The following is a 23,811-nucleotide window of genomic DNA, read 5'->3' on the forward strand; positions in this document are numbered from 1 at the left end:
GCTGCTCAACACCACCTGAGAGACACTGGTGGACTCAGGTGTATCAGGCAATTTCGGGTACCTGGAGTTCCTCAAGAACACAATATCCCCACATAGTGCAAAGGCTCCATGGAGCTAGTAGAGTCCATAGACAGGTCACTCCTTTTGTCGGAAATGGTCACCCACCAGATGACTCTCTCAGAGGTCACCACCCTTTGAGACCACTGAGAAATCCTCCAGTTTGGGCTAATTTGTGCACTGCATTCATCAGTTGTCCTTGGCATCCCTTGGCTCATCACCCATGACCCGCATATCTGCTGGCAGTCAGGCACAGTATGCTTTGACTCCCCATCTTGCTGACAATCCCGTTTCTCAAGAGCTGACCAGCAACACTTTGTGGCTTATTCTGTCCTCTGAAGAATTCAGAGAGTGAAGAGAGGACCCAAAGGCAACTCCAGCAACCCCTACAAGCTCCCCAGTGGTTCCAGGGATTCCTGTTAAATATCAGTACTATGCTGACATATTTGACAAAAAGAAAATGGAGACCTGTCTATCCCATTGCACCTATAACTGCCCCATCAACCACCAGGCAGGAGCAGAGGTATCCTTGGCGCTCATTTACTCCCTTTCTAAACCTGCCGTGACAAAGAAAGAAGGCTCCCAGCAGCCTTGTGTGGAGTACCAAATTCTGAATGAGATTACAACTCCAAACTGGTACCAATTGTGGCTTATTAATGAGCTGTTTGAAAGACTTTGCTCTCCCAAGATCTTTCACAAGTTTGTCCTCCATGGAGCTAATTACCTGGTGAGGATCCAGGAAGGAGATGAACGGAAAACTGCTTTCCAAATCAGCTATGGACACTTAAAATATTTGGTCATGCCCCAACAACCTTCCAGCATTTCATAAATGACATCTTTAGGGGCATGGTGGATCAATTTGTCCTCATTTACCTGGATGACACCCTTATTTTTTCCAAAAGTCAGGACTTCCACAATCATCATGTGCACCGTCTTGGACAGACTCTGCCAAAATGAGCTCCATGCAATGGTCAAGAAATGCAAGTGTAACAAGAACACAGTAGAATTCTTGGGATATATTGTCTTGCCTGAGGGACTCACCATAGTCTGTGTAAGGTGGTGGCAATATCCAACTGGGCCATACCCAAGAAGGTACATGGGGTGCAGCAATTCCTGGGGTTTGCCAATCTCGATAGGTGATCTATTAAAGGATTCTCTAGCCTGGTTGCACCCATAATGGCACTCCTGCAAAAGGGAACCCAGTTCATCTGGTCCATAGGGGCTCAAGTAGACCTTTGATAGACTGAAAATGGCATTCACCTCACCTTGTATTCTGATCACCCAGATCCCACTAAACAATTTATGACTGAGGCTGATGTGTTGGATTTTGCCATTGGTGCAATACGTGGTCCCCCACAATCAACTCTACCCCTGTGCCTTCCATTCTCAGAAGCTGACTGTGATGGGTTGGATCACAGAACCCCCTTTGGGATTGCCAACTGATGTGCCAAGACTACTTCTGCTCCTGATTTCCCTGCCAGTTTGGGACTCCAGCACCCTGTCTTGTTGAGCCAGACACGCCAGTCTGCTCTAACACAGATCCAGGGTCTGAACCAAGTGCCCCAAAGCTGCAGACTTAACTGAAAGCAGCTTAAGAAATGTTCCTGTCTTTTACTCTCAAATGCTCAACTCCCAATGGGGTCCAAACCCTAAATAAATCAGTTTTACCCTCTATAAAGCTTATACAGGGTAAACTTGTAAATTGTTTGCCCTCTATAACACTGATAGAGAGATATGCACAGCTGTTTTTGCCATCCCCGCCCCCGGTATTAATATATACTCTGGGTTAATTAATAAGTAAGAAGTGATTTTATTAAATACAGAAAGTAGGATTTAAGTGGTTCCAAGTAGTAACAGACAGAACAAAGGGAATTACCAAGCAAAATAAAATAGAACACGCAAGTCTATGTCTAAGAAAACTGAATACAGATAAAAACCTCACCCAGTAAGCTTCCTTTTACGGACTAGTCTCCTTCTAGTCTGGGTCCAGTAGTCACTCACACCCCCTGTAGTTACTGTCCTTTGTTCCAGTTTCTTTCAGGTATCCTTGGGGGTGGAGAGGCTATCTCCTTAGCCAGCTGAAGACAAAATGGAGGGGTCTCCCAGGGGTTTAAATAGACTTTCTCCTGTGGGTGGACACCTCCCCCCCCATCCCCGTGTAGAATCCAACTACAAAATGGAGTTTTGGAGTCACATGGGCAAGTCACATGTCCATGTATGACTGAGTTTCTTACCAGTCAAGCCACATTCCTGGGAAAGCTCAGATGTGGATTGGCGTCTTCAAGATCCATTGTCCATTAAGTGCTTCTTGATTGGGCATTTAACTTGCACATTCCTTTCTCAAGAAGCTGACCAAATGCTTATTAAGGCTACTTAGAAATCAAGCAAGTCCACAGCCAATATTAGTAACTTTGAATACAAAAATGATACATGCATACAAATAGGATTAATAGATTCAGTACATCATAGCCTTTACATAGATTTGTTACATGGCATATGTAGCATAAAATATATTCCACTTATGTCATATATATTCATAAACATATTTCCCTAAAGCCTTATGGGGGGCACCATCACACTGACCCTCGTGGAAAAACTTTGTATTTGGGACAAGAAGCTATTGTATATCAAGGTGGCTTTCCAGGAGTGACACCACACTCCAGTTCAAGTCCTGACTGACCACAGGGACCTGGAGTACCTACAGACTGCTAGATGCCTTAACCAAGGCCAGATCCACTGGACCCTCTTCTTTACTTGCTTTGACTTTGTGGTGACCTATTGCCCAGGGGCAAGAAACAGGAAGGTGGATGCCCTATCCTGCAAAGATGAATACCTCAGACTTGGCAAAGAGCCCATAGTCACCAGGCTCAAGGTGTCCAACTTTGTCAATGGGATGATCAACAGCAGTTTGATGTCCTCCATCTGCTCCCTGCTATCTGACAACTTGTTCACAACCCAGATCCACCAGACCCTGAACGATATGGATATCTGACCTGACCCAGATTTCTAACTACAGAAAGGCCTCCTTTATTGCAAGGATTATATTTATATTCCAGAGAGACAATTTAGGCTTCTGGTATTAAAACTATTCCACAAGTTGTTGCTAGCAGGCCATTTTGACGAATTCAAGACCTGGAATCTGTTCTCAAGGAACTTCTGGTGACCAGTCCTACGAGCTTACACCAAGGATTAGATATGGTCCCATGACCTCTATGTTCATACCAAGAACTCACAATCAAAACCCCTCACTCTTCTCCAGCCTTTGCTCAGGCTGCCACAGCCATGGTCTATTATATCAATGGACTTCATTGTAGAACTGCCACACTCCCAGGGACACTTGGTAATCCTGGCTGCTATTGACTTCCTAACAAAGATGGTGCACTTCATCCGGTGCTGTAAAGTTTCTAGTGTATGGGAAACAGCTCAGCTTTTCCTGGAAAATGTCTTATAGACTCAGACTAAGGCCAGACCTTCATGATCATCTCATCTGACTTCCTGTACATTGCAGGCCACAGACCCAAACCACCCACTACTGTAATATGGTCCTAACCTCTGGCTGAGTTACTGAAGTCCTCAAATCATGATTTAAAGACTTCAAGTTACAGAGAATCTATTTACACGAGTTTAAATCTGCATCTGACGCATGCTCCATGCTGTGGAGGAAGGCAAAAAACCCCCAAGGTCTCAGCCAATTTGACCCATGACTTCTTTCCTGACTTCAAATATGATGATCAATTAGACCCTGAGCATGTGGGCAAGACCCACCAGCCAGAAACCTGGGAAGAATTCTCTGTAGTAACTCAGCCCTCCTATCTAATGTCCCATCACTGGCCATTGGAGATATTTGCTGCTAGCAGTCGCAGATCAGCTATATGCCATTGCAGGCAATCTCATCATACCATCCCCTCCATAAACTTATCAAGCTCAGTTTTGAAGCCAATTATGTTTTTTGCCCCCAGTTCTCCCCGTGGAAGACTGTTCCAGAACTTCACTCCTTTGAGGTTAGAAACCTTTGTCTAATTTCAAGCCTAAACTTGTTGATGGCCAGTTTATATCCTTTGTTCTTGGCGCTTAACTTAAGTAACTCCTCTCTCTCTCCCTGGTATTTATCCCTCTGATGTATTTACAGAGAGCAATCATATCTCCCTCAGCTTCCTTTTGGTTAGGCTAAACAAGCCAAGCTCTTTGAGTTTTCTGTTACCATGGATTACCAATGGACATTGTATTGGATCGGTGTCCCCCACTCATCTTCTGATTCTGAGGGCAATTTTTCAGATTCCTTGGCACTGAGTCCCTCATCTCATCCACCTATCACCTTCAAACTAATGGGAAAACAGAGAGAATCAATCAAATATTGGAGTAGTATATTCACTGTTTTTCAGTTACCACCAGGAGAACTGCCTTCCCCTGCTTTGCTGTGCTGAATTTGCTTATAACAATGCAATACGTGCCTCAACCTAACATAGCCCATTCTTTGCAAACTATGGCTTTCACCCCATTTCCATCCAGGCTTATACATCAGTTGCCAAGTACCAACCATCTTGAATTTAGCCTCCCACGTACACCATATGCATTGGGAGGCTCAAGGAACACTTGAAGTCTGCCTAAGAAGCCTATAAACACTATGTAAAGCAAGATTGCCAGGGTGCCCCATGTCTAGCTGTAGGGGACAAGGTGAGTGTCTCTGCTCAGAACCTTAAACTGAGCCACTCATCTGCCAAACTAGACTACAAGTACTTGGACCCATTTAAGATTATAGAACAGAGGAACTCAGTGGGCTTTTAAGTTACAGCTAAGTGAGTCCTTGAAAATCTCCCCAGTCTTTCACATCTCACTTTTAAAGACCTAGCCTGAGAACCCAGACCCAAACCCAGACCACTCCAACCTCCACCACCATCCATAACAGTCCATGGACAGGAGGATTACTTCATCCACCTTAGGGGAACGCTACAGGGGTGAACTGGGAAGGCTACAGTGTAGATGAGTGGTCTTGGGAACCAGTAGAGAACATTGACACGCAGGACCTATTGTGTACCCCGGACCTGAAAAACTAGGCCCTGACATCCCTAGGAGGCGTCCTTGAAGGGAGGTGACTGTCAGGAATCCGAGCTTGCAACATAGGGGAACCTGTCCTATAGTAGGCTGCCTGACTGGCTATACCACCTGATCAGCTGGAAGAATCACCAGACCTGCTCTTAAGCCTAGTAATAGCAGCAGTAATTCAGTGGCTGCTTAGAGGAAGAGCATATTGCCAAATATGTTTTATCTAGCAGCTCTGAGACTGCTGGGTATGCATGAGGATGGGACTTCCCTCTTCAAGAACTATTCTCCAGAACAGTACATCCATTCTCACAGGATTAGTGTGGCTATTAAAGCAACTTCCATTGATCTGGTTGCATCAGAAAATTAAAGTGGTGTCAGCTTCCATTATTACACTTATAGCAGAAGCAAGTGATTCTTATATGCATATGATGTTGTCATAAATATAAAGGGAAGGGTAAACCCCTTTGAAATCCCTCCTGGCCAGGGGAAAGCTCCTCTCACCTGTAAAGGGTTAAGAAGCTAAAGGTAACCTCGCTGGCACCTGACCAAAATGACCAATGAGGAGACAAGATACTTTCAAAAGCTGGGAGGAGGGAGAGAAACAAAGGGTTTGTGTGTCTGTCTGTAGTCGTCTTGGCCGGGGACAGAACAGGAATGGAGTCTTAGAATTTTTAGTAAGTAATCTAGCTAGGTATGTGTTAGATTATGATTTCTTTAAATGGCTGAGAAAAGAATTGTGCTGAATAGAATAACTATTTCTGTCTGTGTATCTTTTTTGTAACTTAAGGTTTTGCCTAGAGGGGTTCTCTATGTTTTTGAATCTAATTACCCTGTAAGATATATACCATCCTGATTTTACAGGGGGGATTTCTTTATTTCTATTTACTTCTATTTTTTATTAAAAGTCTTCTTGTAAAACACTGAATGCTTTTTCATTGTTCTCAGATCCAAGGGTTTGGGTTTGTGGTCACCTATGCAAATTGGTGAGGCTTTTTATCCAACATTTCCCAGGAAAGGGGGGGGTGCAAGTGTTGGGAGGATTGTTCATTGTTCTTAAGATCCAAGGGTCTGGGTCTGTAGTCACCTAGGCAAATTGGTGAGGCTTTTTACCAAACCTTGTCCAGGAAGTGGGGTGCAAGGTTTTGGGAAGTATTTTGGGGGGAAGGACGCGTCCAAACAGCTCTTCCCCAGTAACCAGTATTAGTTTGGTGGTGGTAGCGGCCATTCCAAGGATAACGGGGGTAATATTTTGTACCTTGGGGAAGTTTTGACCTAAGCTGGTAAAGATAAGCTTAGGAGGTTTTTCATGCAGGTCCCCACATCTGTACCCTAGAGTTCAGAGTGGGGGAGGAACCTTGACAGATGTCATCTTTTGTTTTCTGTTTTTAGTGTTGACTCTCATGTGAGTGAAGAAAGATTTGGGCCCAGAAGGATGTAGTGACTCAGCTCTAGGTGTCTCAGCTGGGTTCTGAGGCCTTTGATATATTTGAGCCTGCATGGCATCAAGGGGATGCTTTAGGACCAATTTATGCCAATGTTACATACTTCAGCTGGGCTCTCCGTGAGTTAATTGTTAGTTAAATCAAATATTAGTTCAATCAAAATCTCACAGAGCTATTGCTTTACTGGAGAGAAAATATGAACTTAAAATAGTATTTTAAATAAAATCAGTTTAGGTGGGTGTATTTCCTAACACCCAAAATTAAAAGTGACATGCCATAAGCTTTACTACTGCCCCAAGATGACTCTATCTAAATACCTACACAAGATCCCCAGGATGTTAAATTAGGTTTTTGGCTGGGAGTTCTACACTGCTGGCAATGCTACCTATCCAGACTTACGTTCCCAGTGATCTGCCACAGAATCTTATTTGCTTGAAAATGGCCTGGACCTGTCACAGGAGCCAGTGTCTTCTGCTCAAAATTTAGCTCCTTGAAACAGACAATCTTTGAGCAATTACTTACTGTGTCTTCTAAAAAAAGTTAAACTTGGCCATTTCATGGTGTATACTCTTTGCCTTAGTTTTGGATACATCAATATTAATATCTTGGTTGCTTATAAGAGCTTTTCTAACTTAAAGCTATCTGAACTTTCTCTTCTGTTTTCCTCTTGTGTGAAAGACAACTTCCTGGGGAGTTCCTTAGATAGTCATCTTTGTCTTAATTATAAATACTATCATTTTGCTTAAATGTGTGTTTCTTGACAGGTATATGTGTCTTCAAGGACTAACAGACACAATGGCAATCTGTATGATGTAAACTTGTTTTCTATGTATGTAGTAAACCATGAATTTAAAATAAAGAGGATCTTATTGAAGGATGAAACCATTGTCTAAATAATAGCATAACATGCTGCTATGATGTGATCTGAGTTTTGGTTCTGACTAGAGCTGTGTACAGCTTATCAGTTTTATTTCACATGATTTTCCCCACACTGCATAGCTTTCTTTTGGTTCCCACTGACTTTTATTCTGATTGTTAAGTTCATCTGAACCCAGAAGGCACAGATGAATCTGAAAGAAAAAGTGGTGAATTTTGTTCAAATCCCTTGCAGTCCCTACAAGCTTAAAATGTTCAAGATTTGACAATTTTATTATGAAAGCAAAACAAGAGCATGAAACTCAATCTAAAACATTTGGCTGTACTGAGAGAAGGCAGTATGTCTTATTTTGAAGACTGAAGCAAGTTTTTAATAGAATCTCAAATCTATTCAAACTAAGCTCAGCTAGTTTCAGGTTTAAAGCAGAAGCAAAATTAGCTGAGGGGTAGGGTTCCAAAATTAAATTGTTGAGGAGCACCCATGTGGGGCCTTGGCAAGAGCTCGGATTACTGTAGGGGCAGTGGGCAGAATTCCTGGTGGATGTCTCACATTGCTCTCAAGCAATGCCTTCCATCTTAACACTTGGAGTGGCAGAAGCAGGCATATCTACCTGTACTTAGTTAGAGGAAAGGTCACTTTTGTGCAGAGCTTCTATGGGAGATGGGAAGAACAATGGGAGGCCAGCCTTAAAAAATGGTTATCCTAACCACCCAACAAAGACAAATAAATCAGGGCAATCAATCTATATGGACAAGAATCAGCTTTCAAATATTTGGAACCAGACACAGTGCAAACACCTTACCTTATTTTCCAGGCTGTGGGGCATGCCCTACAATTTGCCTCTTTGCATGTGTTGATAAACTTTTTTTCCAGAATTGTTGATGTTTAATATTTCCATAATTTCAAATAAGGCCCTTTTAGAATTATTCTTGCTCTTTTCTGTTTGCATTTTTTAATTCAGTACAGTTGATGCTGTGTGACATCAAACTCATTAGTCAACAGATTTTGTTGTATTAGTTGCTTTGATGAGGCAATGAAGATTACTATCCACAGACATTTAGCATACAATATTTTTCATCCTATGAAAGGTTTTTATATAAACCATGTTTACAGCCACTGTACAAGGGTGTAATAAATTCACTATGAAGTTTGAGGTTAATTATTCTTTTGACTGTGATAGGAATATCTTCATCTAATTTTTCTGGAAGAAATGTAGATTAAGACGATAAGTAATTATGTTTTCCTTAATAATTGAGTAGTTATCTTGTTAAAAATGTGTCTTGAATACAGATGGGCCAGAGTCACAATATTTGGATCCAGATCCTTCCTCAAAGCTCAGAAGTTCAGATCCAGAGTTTGGGCTCAAGATCATCTCTAATTTTGAATAGTAAACTATATAAAGAACCTAAGATCGAGATCTTTACCTTTGCTTGGGCCTCTTTATGCTGTGTAAAAGGGGTGGAGCAGTATAAAAGGGCCCCAAAGACCTGGTTGCAGCCATGAGAGGATTCCTTTGGTGCACGCAGTGCAGAAGACAGCCATAAGGCTGCCTCCGTAGAATCCCCTCCCCACAAGCTCTTGCAGAGGGTACATATGGGGGGGCAACACGGCAGCACTGCAGCCCATAGGGCAACCAGAGAAAGCTGCCATAACTTAGATAGGTCCTTAGGGCTGTCTAAATTATGCTGGGAGCCTTTCCAGCTCCTGGAATAGCCCAGGACTGGGAGGGCTAAAAGCACAGACTCTCACCTAATATACTGAATGCATAAATACAGAAAACTGACCTGATTGAGAATCACGAGTGATTCTCAATCTTATACATAGTATAAACTACTTTATATTTTCATATAAAAATCCTTTTCATTAGAAAAGTCAGAAAGCATTTTAAAAGAAGGCTTATAATGGAAACCTGACTGTGGAAGACATGGACACAGATGGCATCACTGACAGAGCAGAGGGGAGTGTAGAATGATGTGGTAAGTGTGAGAAATGTTTCGACCCCTGAGGTCTCAAGTACAAATGGTCTATGTAGACTAGTTCAGGTGATAGAAAATAAAATGTTGTTAGGCAACTAAAAGAGGCCAAGAAAACTTTAGTGCAAGAATATTTCCTTATTCAATTAGTAGGAAAAAGAGGAGTACAGAGAAGTATTTTGTGGAGCAGGATCAGTAGGAACAGGATTCATAGCAGGGACACAGCAAGATTGAGCTGACAAAACAGTGGGCTTTGGGAGATGAATATTACCTTTGACTAATCACATGCACAAAGCACACATCACAACCAATACTCATTCTCCAGCTACTCCCAATGCGTCACAAACCTCATAATTCCACTGGGAACAGGACAACAGCGAGTTAGATTTCTAGACAACCAACTGTTTCACTTACATAAAAAGTAACACAAAAGAACAGTTGGTTATCTGAGTAATTGGCATGGAAATGTCAGTTTTCACAACCTATGATTTGAGGTAAGTGCCCTGCTGTTATACAAACACGTCTGAAGAAGAGCTCTGTGTAGCTTGAAAGCTTGTCTCTTTCATCAAAGGAAGTTTGTCCAATAAAGGATATTATATCAGCCACCACGTCTCTAATATATTGGGACTAACACGACTGCAACAACCTGCAAACTGCCATTATACAGTAGTTCTGTCAAGTAGATGGGCTGAGCGGCTGTCATGACCTTCTCAGCAAATGCTTTCTTGGCTCCGGTCACTGAGGGCATGTCTACACAGCATGCTGGAGTGAGTCCTCCCAGCCTGAACTGATAGACTTGAGAGAGCTCTACAAATAACTGTATAGATTGTGCTTTGAAGTTGAGGCTTGGGCTGGAGGTTAGGCTCTAAAGCCTAGGGAGGGGTTGGTTCAAAGTGCTGTCTACAGTTATTTTAGAGCGCTAACGGAAGCCTCGCTAACCTGAGTCTGTCAGCTGGACTGGGAGGCTTGCTCCAAAATGCTGTGTAGACAATCCTGAGAGGCTCTCCACCCCCACGTCTCCTCCTGCAACCCAGCAATGAAGAAAATTAACATTTACAAATATGCAACCCACTATGATCCACAACTCTTGTGGGCAAACATTTCCCATTTCTTTATGTGACATAGAAACTACAGAGCTGGTTTTAATATTTATAAAATATATTTTACAAGGGTATAAATCTATTTTAAATGTATTAAAACCAGCAGGCTAAACCCAGAATGTCTTGATCAGTCAAGACTTACTTCCATGCAGGCTTTGTCTGAGTTAGAATTTCAGAATATGGACAATGTGACTTAGACCCAGATTTGTAAAGATATGGGCACCTAAATTTCATTTTCAAAAATGATTTAGGCACTTAGAAATCTAAATCCCATTGCTAGATGAGACTGGACACTTTATATTATATATACCACAGGCATATGAAGTAGATTTGGTCAACTCTATGGGACGTATAGCACGAGATAGTGGCCCCTAATGTTGGGAAGGGACTGGTAGGGATTGGTATAGTAGCTGCTACACTATCCGTATGCCTCTCAGTGTTTCACTAACATGGAGGGAACCTACAAGTAGACAGTTAAAGAGATTTAAATCTGCTTTGTGGCACAAGACTGACTTACTGAGCCAATGAATCTGGCTCTTGTCCTTTATACCAAACATATATATTGTTGGACACAAATACTTACATAAAATGAGAATCTAAAAAAAATCAAAAGAGCCTGTAGGGTAATTGACAAACCAACAACTCCAGCCCTTTATCAATTTCAAGGTAGATCACAGGCAGCTGTATATATATATATTTACAGCTGTATATATATATATACACACACACACACACACACACCTCTCTCTGCTCTGTCCTGCCACGAGACATACAGAGGAAAATAGTGAGAAGAAAAGATAAATGGATGCACTGAGAATGGGATACAGAGGCTCAATAGAAACTACGTCAGCTCACTCTCTCAGTGAAGATATCATGCAATCATACAAAAATCAGCTAACTGCTGATATTTTAAATCCAAGTAGTAGCTTATGCTATGCTGAGGAAAGTAAATGATAGAAAGTCTTTAGACAAATGAACAATTCCCTTGGCACTACATTTGGATGGAAGGGCCATTTCAGGGATCTGGATGGATACTATCAGGAGAGCAGCCTCAGGCACATTGATTTTATTCCAGTCTTACAACAACTGAACTATCTGCTTAGGCACTGGATCATTTCAGAGAGTGGCAGACAATGTTATAGGCATCAGTCAAGTGACCATAGAAGGATGTCTTCCACAATTTCAGCAGCCCATGATGCATCACACTCATAGAAATATTCATTTTCAGTTTATTACATAACAATAGAAAGTGAAAAGAAATCCCTTTCTCTTGCATGAATACTCAGGATGTAGGAACATTAGCTAACATTTAAAGGGGGCAGAGCTTAAATTTAGGCTGTACTGTACTTTGGCAGCCAAATATAACTGCTGTAATTTTGAGACCGTGCTAAGCTGGACTGCCTTTTGAAACCCTTTCTTTCCCTGTCCAATGCCCCCCCCCCCGCCCATCATTTTTGGGCATTGGTGGTGATGGTGTTAGGGCTGGTTTCCTGAAGAGTTTTGGGTTTATCATCACTACTAGTGGATTGCTGACTGATGTCAGGAAGGAATTCCCCTCTTCAAGGAACTGGCTAGGTGGATTTTGCATTTTCACCTCCCTGGAGGCAACGAGGAAGGGTGCTTGTGTGGGAGCATATTTTATTTGTTATGCATGTGTGTCCAGTGAGGATCATTACAGCAGCATGGGCCAGCTTGAGGAGTCATACCCAAGCATAGAGCCATAACGCATGAGGCTGTAGTATGCAATGGTATAGACAGGGCTTTTAATGTCTGATACAAATTGAAGCCCCACTAATCTGGAACCTTAACCAGATCATTTTGAAACATTCGGCCAAATTCTTATTATTGGTCTGGATGGTGGTGGAAGTATGCCTGGGTAGTCATACCTTATGTATTTGGTTGGGTCATCTTAGGCAACTGCACAAGACCAATATCTGCCAGGTTGGGATCCTGTTTATTAAATCCCACCACTTTCACTTGTTTAGTCTAAATCTGTGGCCACCACATTTCTGTATGTTGTATCTTATGAGCTGGTTATGTCCTCATAAATGCAGAGATAGTTGTCACATGATCACCTGACTAGAAAACTTAGAAGGAAGAGAAGTATCTGGATAAAAGTAAGAAGAAATAGACAGATAGGCTTTTACCTCAGATCAGATCTTTTCTTTCAGAAAGTTAGGAACAAGCATACAGTCCCCAAATATGTAGTTTTCCTACTTACAATATTTTCCAGGATTTTCCTGTGAGTGTGGTGTTTGTCAGATCACCTCTTCTCTACTTCACTTGCTCAAATTTCCCAGCTTGCTCTCTCCTCATGCAAGCTAGTCCCTGGCGTTTGCTCAGCAGCAAACAAGCTCACGACTCTTGTCCAGCTCCTCTAATTCTGCTAGGAGCAGCAAGTTCCTACCACTGATTTGGAAGATGTTATGAAATATACTAAGCCAAAGTATAACTGTTCCAGTGAATTAGTGCAAAAGATGTCATTTCTGGAAGTGTGCATTTAAGTACTGTTTGGTCAGGTATTATATTATTAAAAAGGAAGTTGATGGTCTTACCTTACCTGCAGAATAGAAGCTCTAACACCAAATATTAATTTAATAACACAGTAGATTACATACTGCTTTTCATTCCAAATAATCCTAACGTACTTTACAACGAATTATAACTAAGATGCAGACACTTTGGGAGCAAAGTGTTATTCCAACCTCATAAGAAATAATGTTTGAGCTATTAGTAAATATTAGATGTCCTTGTAATCAAACGTTGTTTACCATTACCTCATTCTAACGAGATTATAGTATTTGACTCCTTTGGACATTATGGAGGATGATTTTACTGTATTTCAGATTTTTGTAGTATTTAGCAAGACTTTTAGTTGTCTATCAGCTTCTAAAAAAGAACAGTCCAGCATTTAAAAATAAATAAATCTATCGTTAGATATTTTCAAAAGCTCAACACTTTTGAAAATCTATCCTAAGTACCTAAATATGGATTTAAGGGCCTAGTTTTAGGTTTCATTTTTTAAAATGTTGGCCATGATCTGTGTGTGTCAAACTATCCATTAGCTCAGTAGCCACAGCAAAACCAAACAAATGAAAACACCACCATTTCAAAACATCACACATTGTAAGCACAATGGTACTTTTTCCAGCCAGACAGATTTTTTAAAATTTGAGTCAAATTCATCTGGATTTAAAAAAAAACAAACCATTTTGTTCCCCTTCCCTCTATCTCTTTGACCAAGCACAATATCCCCTCCCCTTTAAATGTAGTAGTTCACTCTTAATGATAACATAGAGGAGCTGTACTGAGGGCACTCTCCAAGGAGAACAAGGACAAACTGAAGTTAAAGAACTACAGAAATGGCCAGTTTTCAACTGATTTTATATTTTGAATGAGGTAGTCTTGATACTCATTGGAAAGTGAAAATTATTATTATTACAAGGCTACTTTTTATTAGATGAGTAACAATGCAGGTGATGAAGGGGCTTCCACTTTTCAATGATTATAAATACATCACTTTTGGAGTTAATGGTATGGTTGTTTTAATTAAATATTGGCCTTTTCAGCCACTCTTTAACTTCAATTTGTGTTTGTCTGGGATATGGCCAAGTGCCATGCAGAGACCAAGTGCTTCCATGGATCGAACTCCCATCGAATTTAGGATAGTGGATTGATGCCTCATCAGTGAGAAAAGGACGTATAACTCCAACTACTTTCATTACCTCACTGTACTTCCAGGTAAACAAAAAACAACCATGATAATTTCACAAAGGAAAGAAGGATAGTGTCATAGTTCAAGCAACATACTTTACACATTACAGATACTGGACCAGATTCACTGCTACATTCTGCCTCCTTTGTGCTGCTCTGATGACTCAAAGCAGACAAGAGTTCCAGTGAATCTGGCCTACTGTTGTCTGGTTTTCTGTATTTCCAATTCAAACTTACTTATGCAAAGCCTTCAAAAACACAACTAAATGGGCTTTGGTATTTTTTATTATTATTAGTTTTTGCAGTGTTCACAACACAATTTTGTAGCACTCAAGGACTGTTCACTGCAACAAATAAAAAGCACGGTTTAAAATAACTAAATAAGGTCCTTAAAGAGGTTTTAAAAATTGATAACTAAACATACTGTATGGGATCGATCTTAATTACTGTCCATGTGGAATTTTTTTCTTGTGGCTTTTTTCAATGAAAAAACATTAATGAGAAACTTTAAAGGCTTGTTAACAATATCCTTTCATCAATCAAAGGCACTGTCAAGTACACTGTGCTCACGTCAATTTTCACCTTACCACACAGCTACCATTTCTTACTTTCTTATCCACTCTTCCACCCTAATATATAGATCCTTGTCTGAGCAGACTTGAGGGTGATGGAGCCCAGACATTCCCCATCTGTCTGCAGCTGGTGCCACTTGGTCCAGAAGACTTTGGACTACTTCCCTTAGTCACTTAAAGACACATCAGTACCTGCAGTTTCTCCAGTCTCTGGCCTCAGCTTTTAACTGCCACCTACACATTACTTCACACAGACCAGAGACTGTTCTGGATCAGCATTCTGTACAGAGCTCATTTTAAACCTTCATGTTTCCAACATTGATAAAGAATAAAACTGTTGTTAACTTCAGCTTCTTAAACACCAACTTTTTAATCAAAAGCCCACTAAACAGGGGGAAAAAAAAACCTAACGGAAACAAAAAACACCCACCCACCAACAAGCAAGATCAAGATTTTTAAAGGCAAACTATTTTATATCCTAAAACCTCTCAGAGTAATAAAATGTTCTCCTGTGCTGACGAATAGTGAACAATGAAAAGAAAAATGTGAACAAAATGCATTAGTACGAAGAACCACAAAACATTAAAACTATTAAGAATATGGGATGGAGGAAGTTTTTATTATGGTAGGCCTTCCGGAACAATCTGTGGGAAAAAATTGGAAAAAAACTCCTACTTTTTCACATCCTGTATTAAGCATATTTATTACTCATACACTATGTATGTTATTTGAAACAGAAATAGCACACAGTCCTTTGACGAGCTATAAAGATGGTATGACCGATTTGCACATCAGTGTAACTGAAATATCCTGCCCACTTTAATAGCAACTGAATGTACTGTCAGTAATATTTTCCACTGTTTTCGAGGCAAGTCACAGTAAAACAGAAAAGGAGATCTACAGTGATGGAACAAGGGGAAAAGAGTATTAAAGAGAAGCATTTAAAATACAATTCTATTCAATTTCTATAAAAATATAACAGGAATTACAATTAAATCTGGAAATGCAATTCTTCTAGGATCTTTACATTCCTATAAGATTGTTACTGAGCAATTACTCTTGAGATAATACATAAATCTTACAGGACTCCCATTGGATTAGTGGGCTTTAAGTTTTTAAGCAATCTCTTTTTATAGATTTTATTCTTGTATAGCATTTTTTAAAAGGAAAATCAGTCCTGAAACACTTCCTTTCACAATGAGCACACTCAAATAAATACAGAATATACAACTTAATACAAAATGTATCTATAGTGTACATCACATCCAGCACAATCAAATTGTCAGGATTATCAAATTTTAAATTTGGTAAAACATTGAGAAATATGATGAAGGATAAATGTCTGGTAACATTTATAAATAACAGTAGTTTGATGTTGCTATTCAGTTTTTAGCATGTTTATAACTTAACATCTGGATCATACGGACAACAATAATATCGTTCATCTGGCATGTCCACAGTTCGTTATTAAGTAGATACATTGTAAAATTAACATCAAGTACCAATTAAAGAATATGGAAGTGGACATAGTATAATTTGGTATCTGGCAATTATTGAAGAAGAATTAAAGAGAGACTTTATAGGCCAAATCCTTCTCATCTGACCAAGACAAGAAGTCTCACTAATTCCCATGGGTCTGCTTGCATGAACAGGGAGAACAGAATTTGGGCATAGATCTAAAAATGTCCTTATAACTACAATGAATTGGTTTAGTGTTTAAGATGCTTACAGTATGAGCTCATTACTTCAAAAAGTGTGCTTGCATGAAAGTGATCTGTAACAACCTTTAAGCCTGAGGCCCTTTACCATTTGGTACTGATACATAGGATGTAATCTGCATTTTTCATTTGGGCATAAAACAGAACAAGTAGTGTAAATGCAATTTTATTGTATATCTGATACAGGAAGCACAACATATTTCTTCTAAAATATTTCTGTTGGGTTTAGGTTTGCTGTAGATGATGTTTTTTATGGAGGAAAAAAATTACCCATTGCAAAATTCAGTTTCTCCCATGGTCAAGGGCATCTATTTCATTATAAATGTAGTTCCGCCAAAACAAATATTATTTTTGAATCTTTCATTATCTTAGTCTCTGGAAATGGGCTAAAACAGCATGTGTTGGTATTAGATGCTGCAGAGCCAGCTGTCGTGCCTGGCTGCACAGTGTCTCAATGTCAGCAGTTCAAAGCACTGCAAGGCTGAATAGGAGGAAACTTGATAGGTCAGTGGAACCCAATTCCAAGTAAAAAGAACATAGCTTTCTTGTTTCTAGGGTTTTTTTTATTTGGATTTTTTTAAAATACTTTTTCTTTAGTTCTATATTTTCATAAACTATGCTATGACCTCTAGCCAGAATAGGCTTTAGGCTACTCCAAGGGATTGCTTTTTATGTTAATTGCTACTGGCTTCTCATAGCAGTACACAGAGCTGTACAAAACAATGCCAGTTTGAACCATGCTGTTGCCTTCTTTAGTGGAAACTTCAGGGCATATATCAAGACTGTTATGACAAGGCAGAGAAAACCCTCAGAGACAGAAAACAGAAAACTGGTTTTGTATTGCTGTGACACAACAGAGACAGGCCAAAACCAAACTGCAGTCTTCCTTGTTTTTGTTTTTTTCTGATACATTATTTTTAAAGTTGCTTCTGATAATTCAGAAACACTTGTAATCAACACATGTTTTGTCGCTTACATGGAAGAGTCCTAATGTAACTGCCTGATGTGTAGTTTCAGTGTGTGAAAATTCTCAATAGCTCATTTGTGTTGTTCTAAGTATTTTATGATAGAGGGTCATCTTCCCAGAGTACTGCAAAGAATCAAGACATCATACAAGTAAATCAGCATTATTACCACAAAGAAGAAGAATGCTAACAGTATACCTAAGCAGAAATGTGGATTCCCCTCCTTAAAACAGAACCCCTAGAGGTTCTAGTGTCATAGTGCCCTTCATTAATGGTCATAACAGTCTGAAGTTTGGGCATCATTAGCAATCTCTGAAATCACTGGCAAAGAAAGGCCATTCTTCATCTTACTATCTAACTACAGCACCTTTCACAATACATACATGGGATGCAGAATGCAGGACTGTAATAACACTAGACAGCTAATTCCTGAGGCAGACTGTCTGAAGCATTGCAAATGGGGCAGCTCAGAGATTTCAACTCTGCTGTTCATTTTCAAATTCATTCTTAAACAGTAGGAAAAAAAGTGGTGAATGAGGGTCTAAACACATTGTAAAACACATGCATCTAATTCTTCTAAGCTGTAGTGCCCTCTATTGGAAAACATGTAGACAAAGAACATGTAGCTTGGCCTACAACACAAAAATAAACATCAGTATGCAAGCTCATAAATGTACGCTGCTCAGACAACAAAACTGTATGCTTATTATAAGTGAATTTCTATCATCATTCTAAAGCTCCTTCCTGTACAGCTGAAACTAATGGCATGCTGCTATATCCCTGCAATATTTTTCAACCTAATTTTCACTTATCATCTAGATAAGTAAAAATTTTCCACAAAAGGGAAAAATCAGAATAAAGTATCAGGATCAAATATACTTATTTTATAATTGTATTCTTATACACATGTTGGCAAACAACTTGTATACCAAATATAGTTTCTTTTTTATAGCCTTATGTTTTACAGTATGAAATTATGATGTTTAGTTCTTGATATGTTATGATAGACAATGTAAATTTTAACACTTTCCTGGTTTTCAATTTTATCATCACAAACTAGTGGGCTCAAATAACAGTGGGTCCAGCTGATGCCATTAAGATGTTTAAGTACCCGAGTACAATCAAGTACTTAAGACAGTCTAAAGATATAAATTGCACCTACAAAAGGTTGTGGACACAAAATTGTATATGAAAATATTTGTGCATGGAAGTTAAAGTACAAAACTGGAGGATGGGTTGAGGTTTTGCTAAAAATCTGTTCCTCTACACTTTAAATGATTTACAGTTACTGTACTCAATGATAGTGTCTTCATGACAGTCACATTTACTATTTCAGAGGAAGGATGACAAATTTATGGCAAAACAAATGTAAATATCTACAGATAAGCAGCAAGTGATGTAATATTTGAAAAAGTTTAAAGTTTACACAAGGCACTGTGTTCGCTTGTTGGTATCCACATATTATAAAAGATAAAATACACCCAAACTGTACATATTATAAGGCTATATTTTTATCTCAGAGTTCTGGTGACATGTACAAACCACTTGAGCTTTGCTTTCTTGGTTTATATTGCCACCAGAAACCCTTGATAAAAATACAGCCTTATATTGTACAGTTGGGTATAGTTTATTTTCTCCATATATCATCTACTGCATTTTATTTACACACATACACACAGAAACATGTACATGCATAACATAACTTTATTAAAAAGGTAAGATATCAATAATGCTGCATTAACAAAGTAATACATTGTAATATAATACATTAATTTCTTTGTTAGCAATGAGCTTTCTAAAGAGACACCTACAAGAATATGGAAAAACCCCCATAAATCAGTATTTCCATGTTATAATTTATGACTCCCAGACTGAAAATTTCAGCTCTTGGTAGTCTGTAATATTTTACTTTCATGGAATCCTTTTTAAATAATCAGAAATTTTAGCTTCAATATCCTTTCATTGCCTATATTTTCTATGGATAACCTATATGAAAAAAAGCTTTTTCCCTAACTACTCAGAGTATTGTATAACGCACATGAAAGCTAAATAAAATAAGTAATAATCACAATAGTACTGATAAAAAAAACCACAATTTTAAATTTTTGAGAAAACTATGGTAACTCAACTGCTTAATTTGAAAAAAGCTCTTTATATGGCATAAAATAATTTACCAGCATCTACTTTTCTGTCTACTTACTGCAATGTTTATAGAGACAGAATAATTTTTATTCGTATCTTTTAAGCATCTCAAACAATTTGAAAAGAAAAGCTGTGAATAGGCAATTCAATAGCCATTTCCTTTTGAATGATTCTCAATGTGTTTAATTAACAACTGTTTACGTAAAACATCATTTCAACAGTTCAAACATCAAAGAAAAACAGGAGAATCTTGGGCAACAATCCTGGCAGAGGTACAATCTGGACAAATACAAAGCTAGGCAGGAACAGGGAGGTGTGTGCTGAAGCTTTTGCATTTCATTTTGCTCTCAGAAACACGCAAAGGCTTCAGACTGCCGGCTGTCCCCTCTGTGAGCCAGATGCTTCCTTAGAGGGGCAGTTGCACCTAACATTTGCCATGCCCCTCCTACTCCCTTATCCTTGCTTTAATGGACATTAAAAATAGAACAAAACAGGACTGGAGATGGGAACAAAATACATGCACAACAGGCACAGTCCGCTGTACTCATTCTGCTGTAAAATGTAAAAACAAGAAAGGGCATACAAGCTGCGTCCCCTAGGACACATCCAGCTTTTTTAATATAGTAGTGCCACCACACATTTCACTTCGGATGTTGTATTATATTTATATGTCACTCAAATATTTACCATTTTCCTGAATTCTACTGTGTGTTCTGAAAGCTTGTTATAAGCCAAGTATCTTTGGTTATGTGTTTTGGCTGTATAACAGCGGTGGCTGAACTGCATCAATATGCTAACTTTTCTTTCTGATGCTTCTCATGCGACAAAAGCCACTGTTTCAGATGAGTTCCTCCTCCATAGTGGCCAGTCTGTCCACTGCTGCAAATCACTCTGTGGCATGGTATTATAATCGGAACCTGCAAAATACATTCACATACAAAAATAAGGTTTCTGAATCGTTTGTTCGTCTTTTCTTGAGATGATTATGAATTGTAGTTCTCGTCGTTCTCCGGTCAGAAACATAAACCCCACCCTAGCGGGCTCTGGCTGGGTGCCAGTAAGGCCTGGGCGCCGTGCAGGAGCAAGTGCTGGCACAGAGTCAGGCTCCACATCCAGCTCTGATTTGTCTGTGGTTGCTATCCGCTTGCCCTGTCCCCCAGCTCTTCCAACAGAGTACAGGAGCAGCAGATGTGGGAAGACAGCCTCTAGCTCAGGAGAATAGCCTACACCACCAGTCACTTTTACCATTCACCAGTCAGTGCGCAGACATGGGTAGGCCCACCAAGGACAGAGGGGTTAGGATGGCTACTAATATGCCACTAAATTATTGGTGACCTGGATTCAAATATTAAGTGGCCATTTGTTTTATTAGTACATGGGAATATCAGTTGCCAAGTCCAGGACTGATTTCTGGATCATTGCTTGGATGCAGGCTGGGAATGCAGTGGACACAGTACACTCAGACCTTGTAGGAAAGGAGTGTTTATCACTCAGTACTCACACCTCTGGGCAATTAAGTAGTGACACTGGTGGGCTCTGAAGAGGAAACTAACCTAGTTCTGAGCAGGAAAAATAAACATACGGTTTTGAGTACAGAGATAAGGGATTAAAAAGAGGGGGACATGGAGAGATTGTTAGGGTTCTTAAAGAGGAGGCAATGGTCTCCTCCCGAATAACAAATAAAAGCCATGTAAAACATATTGCATGTTCTCTGAGAAAAATGCCATTGCTCTGCCCTCCCTGCACTTCAACACAACAGACTCAAACACACAACCGGACAGCTCAGTGATAGATAATGGGTTATGAAGTCTCATTCACAGGCCAGTGGCCAAAATAAAGCTTAGACCGTTAGCAACCAAAAATCCTCGCAATCAGATAGCATTTCGGTGGTCTACGTGAAATGAGTTGGTGGTTTCAGGCAAGTTCCCAGTGAACAGGTCACAAATGTTGCTGTCACAAATATCACTCTTGGCAGCGTCATGAGGAAAAGGGATGACTGAGCCATAGAGGCTGAACTACCATCTCACTCAAGAGATGGTCCTCCTTTGTCAGAGTGAAACATACCATGAAGAAGAGAGGGCTTTCCTTTCACAAGAATCACGGTCTTAAAAATGTATAAGAAGAGCTCAGACAAATGGAGTTCAGACAAAGGAGTCTAGTTCCTCTTTAAGATATTAATTGTAAGTGATGTGATGTTCTTATGCTGAAACAAACAGGCGAAGCACAAATTTACAGTGTTTTAAGAGTGCAAAAATCAATTATTGTCATGTTGCTGAGTTTTCTGCAGATACCAGTGGCACATACCTTCAGTTGTTAGTGGTCACTGTCTTGTCCAGTGCCGAATAAAACTGCACTTCTTATATGAGAATCCTGACTGCTGATATGAGAGGGTTTAACAGGTGTTCTGTATCCCAGAGTCAGCACAAAAACAATCTGGTTCTCATGGTAACAACTTTTCAAATTAAACAACAGAGTAAATGGGCCCAGAAACCCCATATAACTTGTTAGCGGATTTGTTAATGACTCTCATTGGGCAGCCCTAAATTACATAACCTGCTATTGCCAAAATCTGCATTTTGGAAGATGGTAAAGCATGTTTTTCAGCTGACTCTGTCCCTTTCTTAGGATTGCATACTCCTTGGCAGTGAAGACGAGACTATATGAAGATGGAGAAGTATGTCCATTTTAAATACAAATATATCCTGTGGTTTTTTTTGAGTAGAGATACATAAATCATACATGAATGATACACATACGTGAAGGTATCTTTGAAGTGGTTTATGAGTTGTGAGGAGGAGGAGGAAAGAGAGAGAGCAAAGGGGGCAAATTTTGCCCTCAGCTAGATCCCATGCAACCCTATTGAACTCTTCACAGTTATTGATCATGTCAGGGAAGAAAATGTGCATGCATGAGAGACCCCCACCACCAAGATTCTGAGTTGCCAATGAGGAGCACTCAGCAGAGCAGAGGAGAGGGGGAGACAAAGGCAATTTTAAATGATCCTTAGAATTCCTCCTGCAGATGGAGAATCTTCCAGTGACTACAACTTTAGGACACCTTTGCACAGTGAAAGCACAGCAAAGCTGTTCTAAACCAGGGCAGGATCTGGACCGTAGTATAAAAAACAAAGGGCTCACATAAGTCCTGGTCCTGCAAAGCAATGGATCTGTGTAGACACGAGTCAACACAATTCCGCATGGGAAAAAAGGAAGATCATGTTTCAGGTCCTGGGATATACATACCCATATGGTTTGAGCATTGGCCTGCTAAACCCAGGGTTGTGAGTTCAATCCTTGAGGGGGCCATTTAGGGATCTGGGGCAAAAATTGGGGATTGGTCCTGCTTTGAGCAGGGGGTTGGACTAGATGACCTCCTCAGGTCCCTTCCAACCCTGGTATTCTATGATTCTATGATATATATATTTTGTCAGTGTTTCTCCAAAGCTCAAAGGAAAGGTTTGCATACAGAAGCTCATGAGCATTCAACAGCAGGGTAGCATAACCAAAAATAGATATTGAATTATGAATATTTGGTTATGTTGAAAATAACTTTACAAAAGGAAAAAATAATATTCATACAGCAAGGATAATACTGACTGTTTTGTATAGGATCTAAGTGCTATAGCAATGGGTGCTTTACAAATAGCTAAAATACATAAAGAGAACAGAGTTGCAGTTTTACAAAATGGAACGTTTGCGAGGTATCCCTTTGCTATCACTTTAACAACTAGGGAAGGCAGTGTTGGCTAGTGTATAGAGCACTAGATTGGGACTCAGGAAAGCTGGATTCTAGTCCCAGTTCTGTCACTGGTCTGCTCAGTGACTTTGGACAAGTCACTTCACCTCTTTGTGCTTCAGTTTCCCATATATAAAATAATACTTTTTTTGAGAACTTCTCATGAAAAATACTATATGAGATTATGATAATAATTATTTAACAGAAAATCAATCGGAGTTTGACTTTGTATATTTAAAACCTATACCAGTATACATTTAATTTGCACCCTAAACAATTTGCGAAACTGTTTTATACCTTTTGCTTTGTAACATTCACAGTAGAATGTCAAGGATTTTCAAAAATGCACATGAAAAATTACATAACATACTGATAATGTAGACAAGTACATAAATGCAATGTTTTTTTATTACTGGTGTTTATATATCATCCTTGAAATGCACATCATAAAAAATTCAGTACATCATCTTTAA

General features: G+C 39.6%; 1 protein-coding gene across 2 annotated transcripts in view; it reads right to left on the minus strand.

Moving 5' to 3' along the window:
* MGMT (O-6-methylguanine-DNA methyltransferase) overlaps nt 1-23,811 on the minus strand; it is a 369,913-nt gene that overhangs the window by 47,743 nt on the left and 298,359 nt on the right. Inside the window, exon 6 of one of the 2 annotated variants that reach the window (XM_073354040.1) lies at nt 19,071-20,520. The exons of the other annotated variant lie outside the window; for it this stretch is intronic. Coding sequence (XP_073210141.1) covers nt 20,389-20,520 — 132 coding nt within the window. The 3' untranslated portion in view covers nt 19,071-20,388. Of the gene's footprint in view, nt 1-19,070; nt 20,521-23,811 lie in introns of those variants that run through there. 2 annotated transcript variants of the gene reach the window in all.

Source organism: Lepidochelys kempii, chromosome 7, assembly GCF_965140265.1.
Source record: "Lepidochelys kempii isolate rLepKem1 chromosome 7, rLepKem1.hap2, whole genome shotgun sequence".
In the NCBI taxonomy this organism is placed as follows: domain Eukaryota; kingdom Metazoa; phylum Chordata; order Testudines; family Cheloniidae; genus Lepidochelys; species Lepidochelys kempii.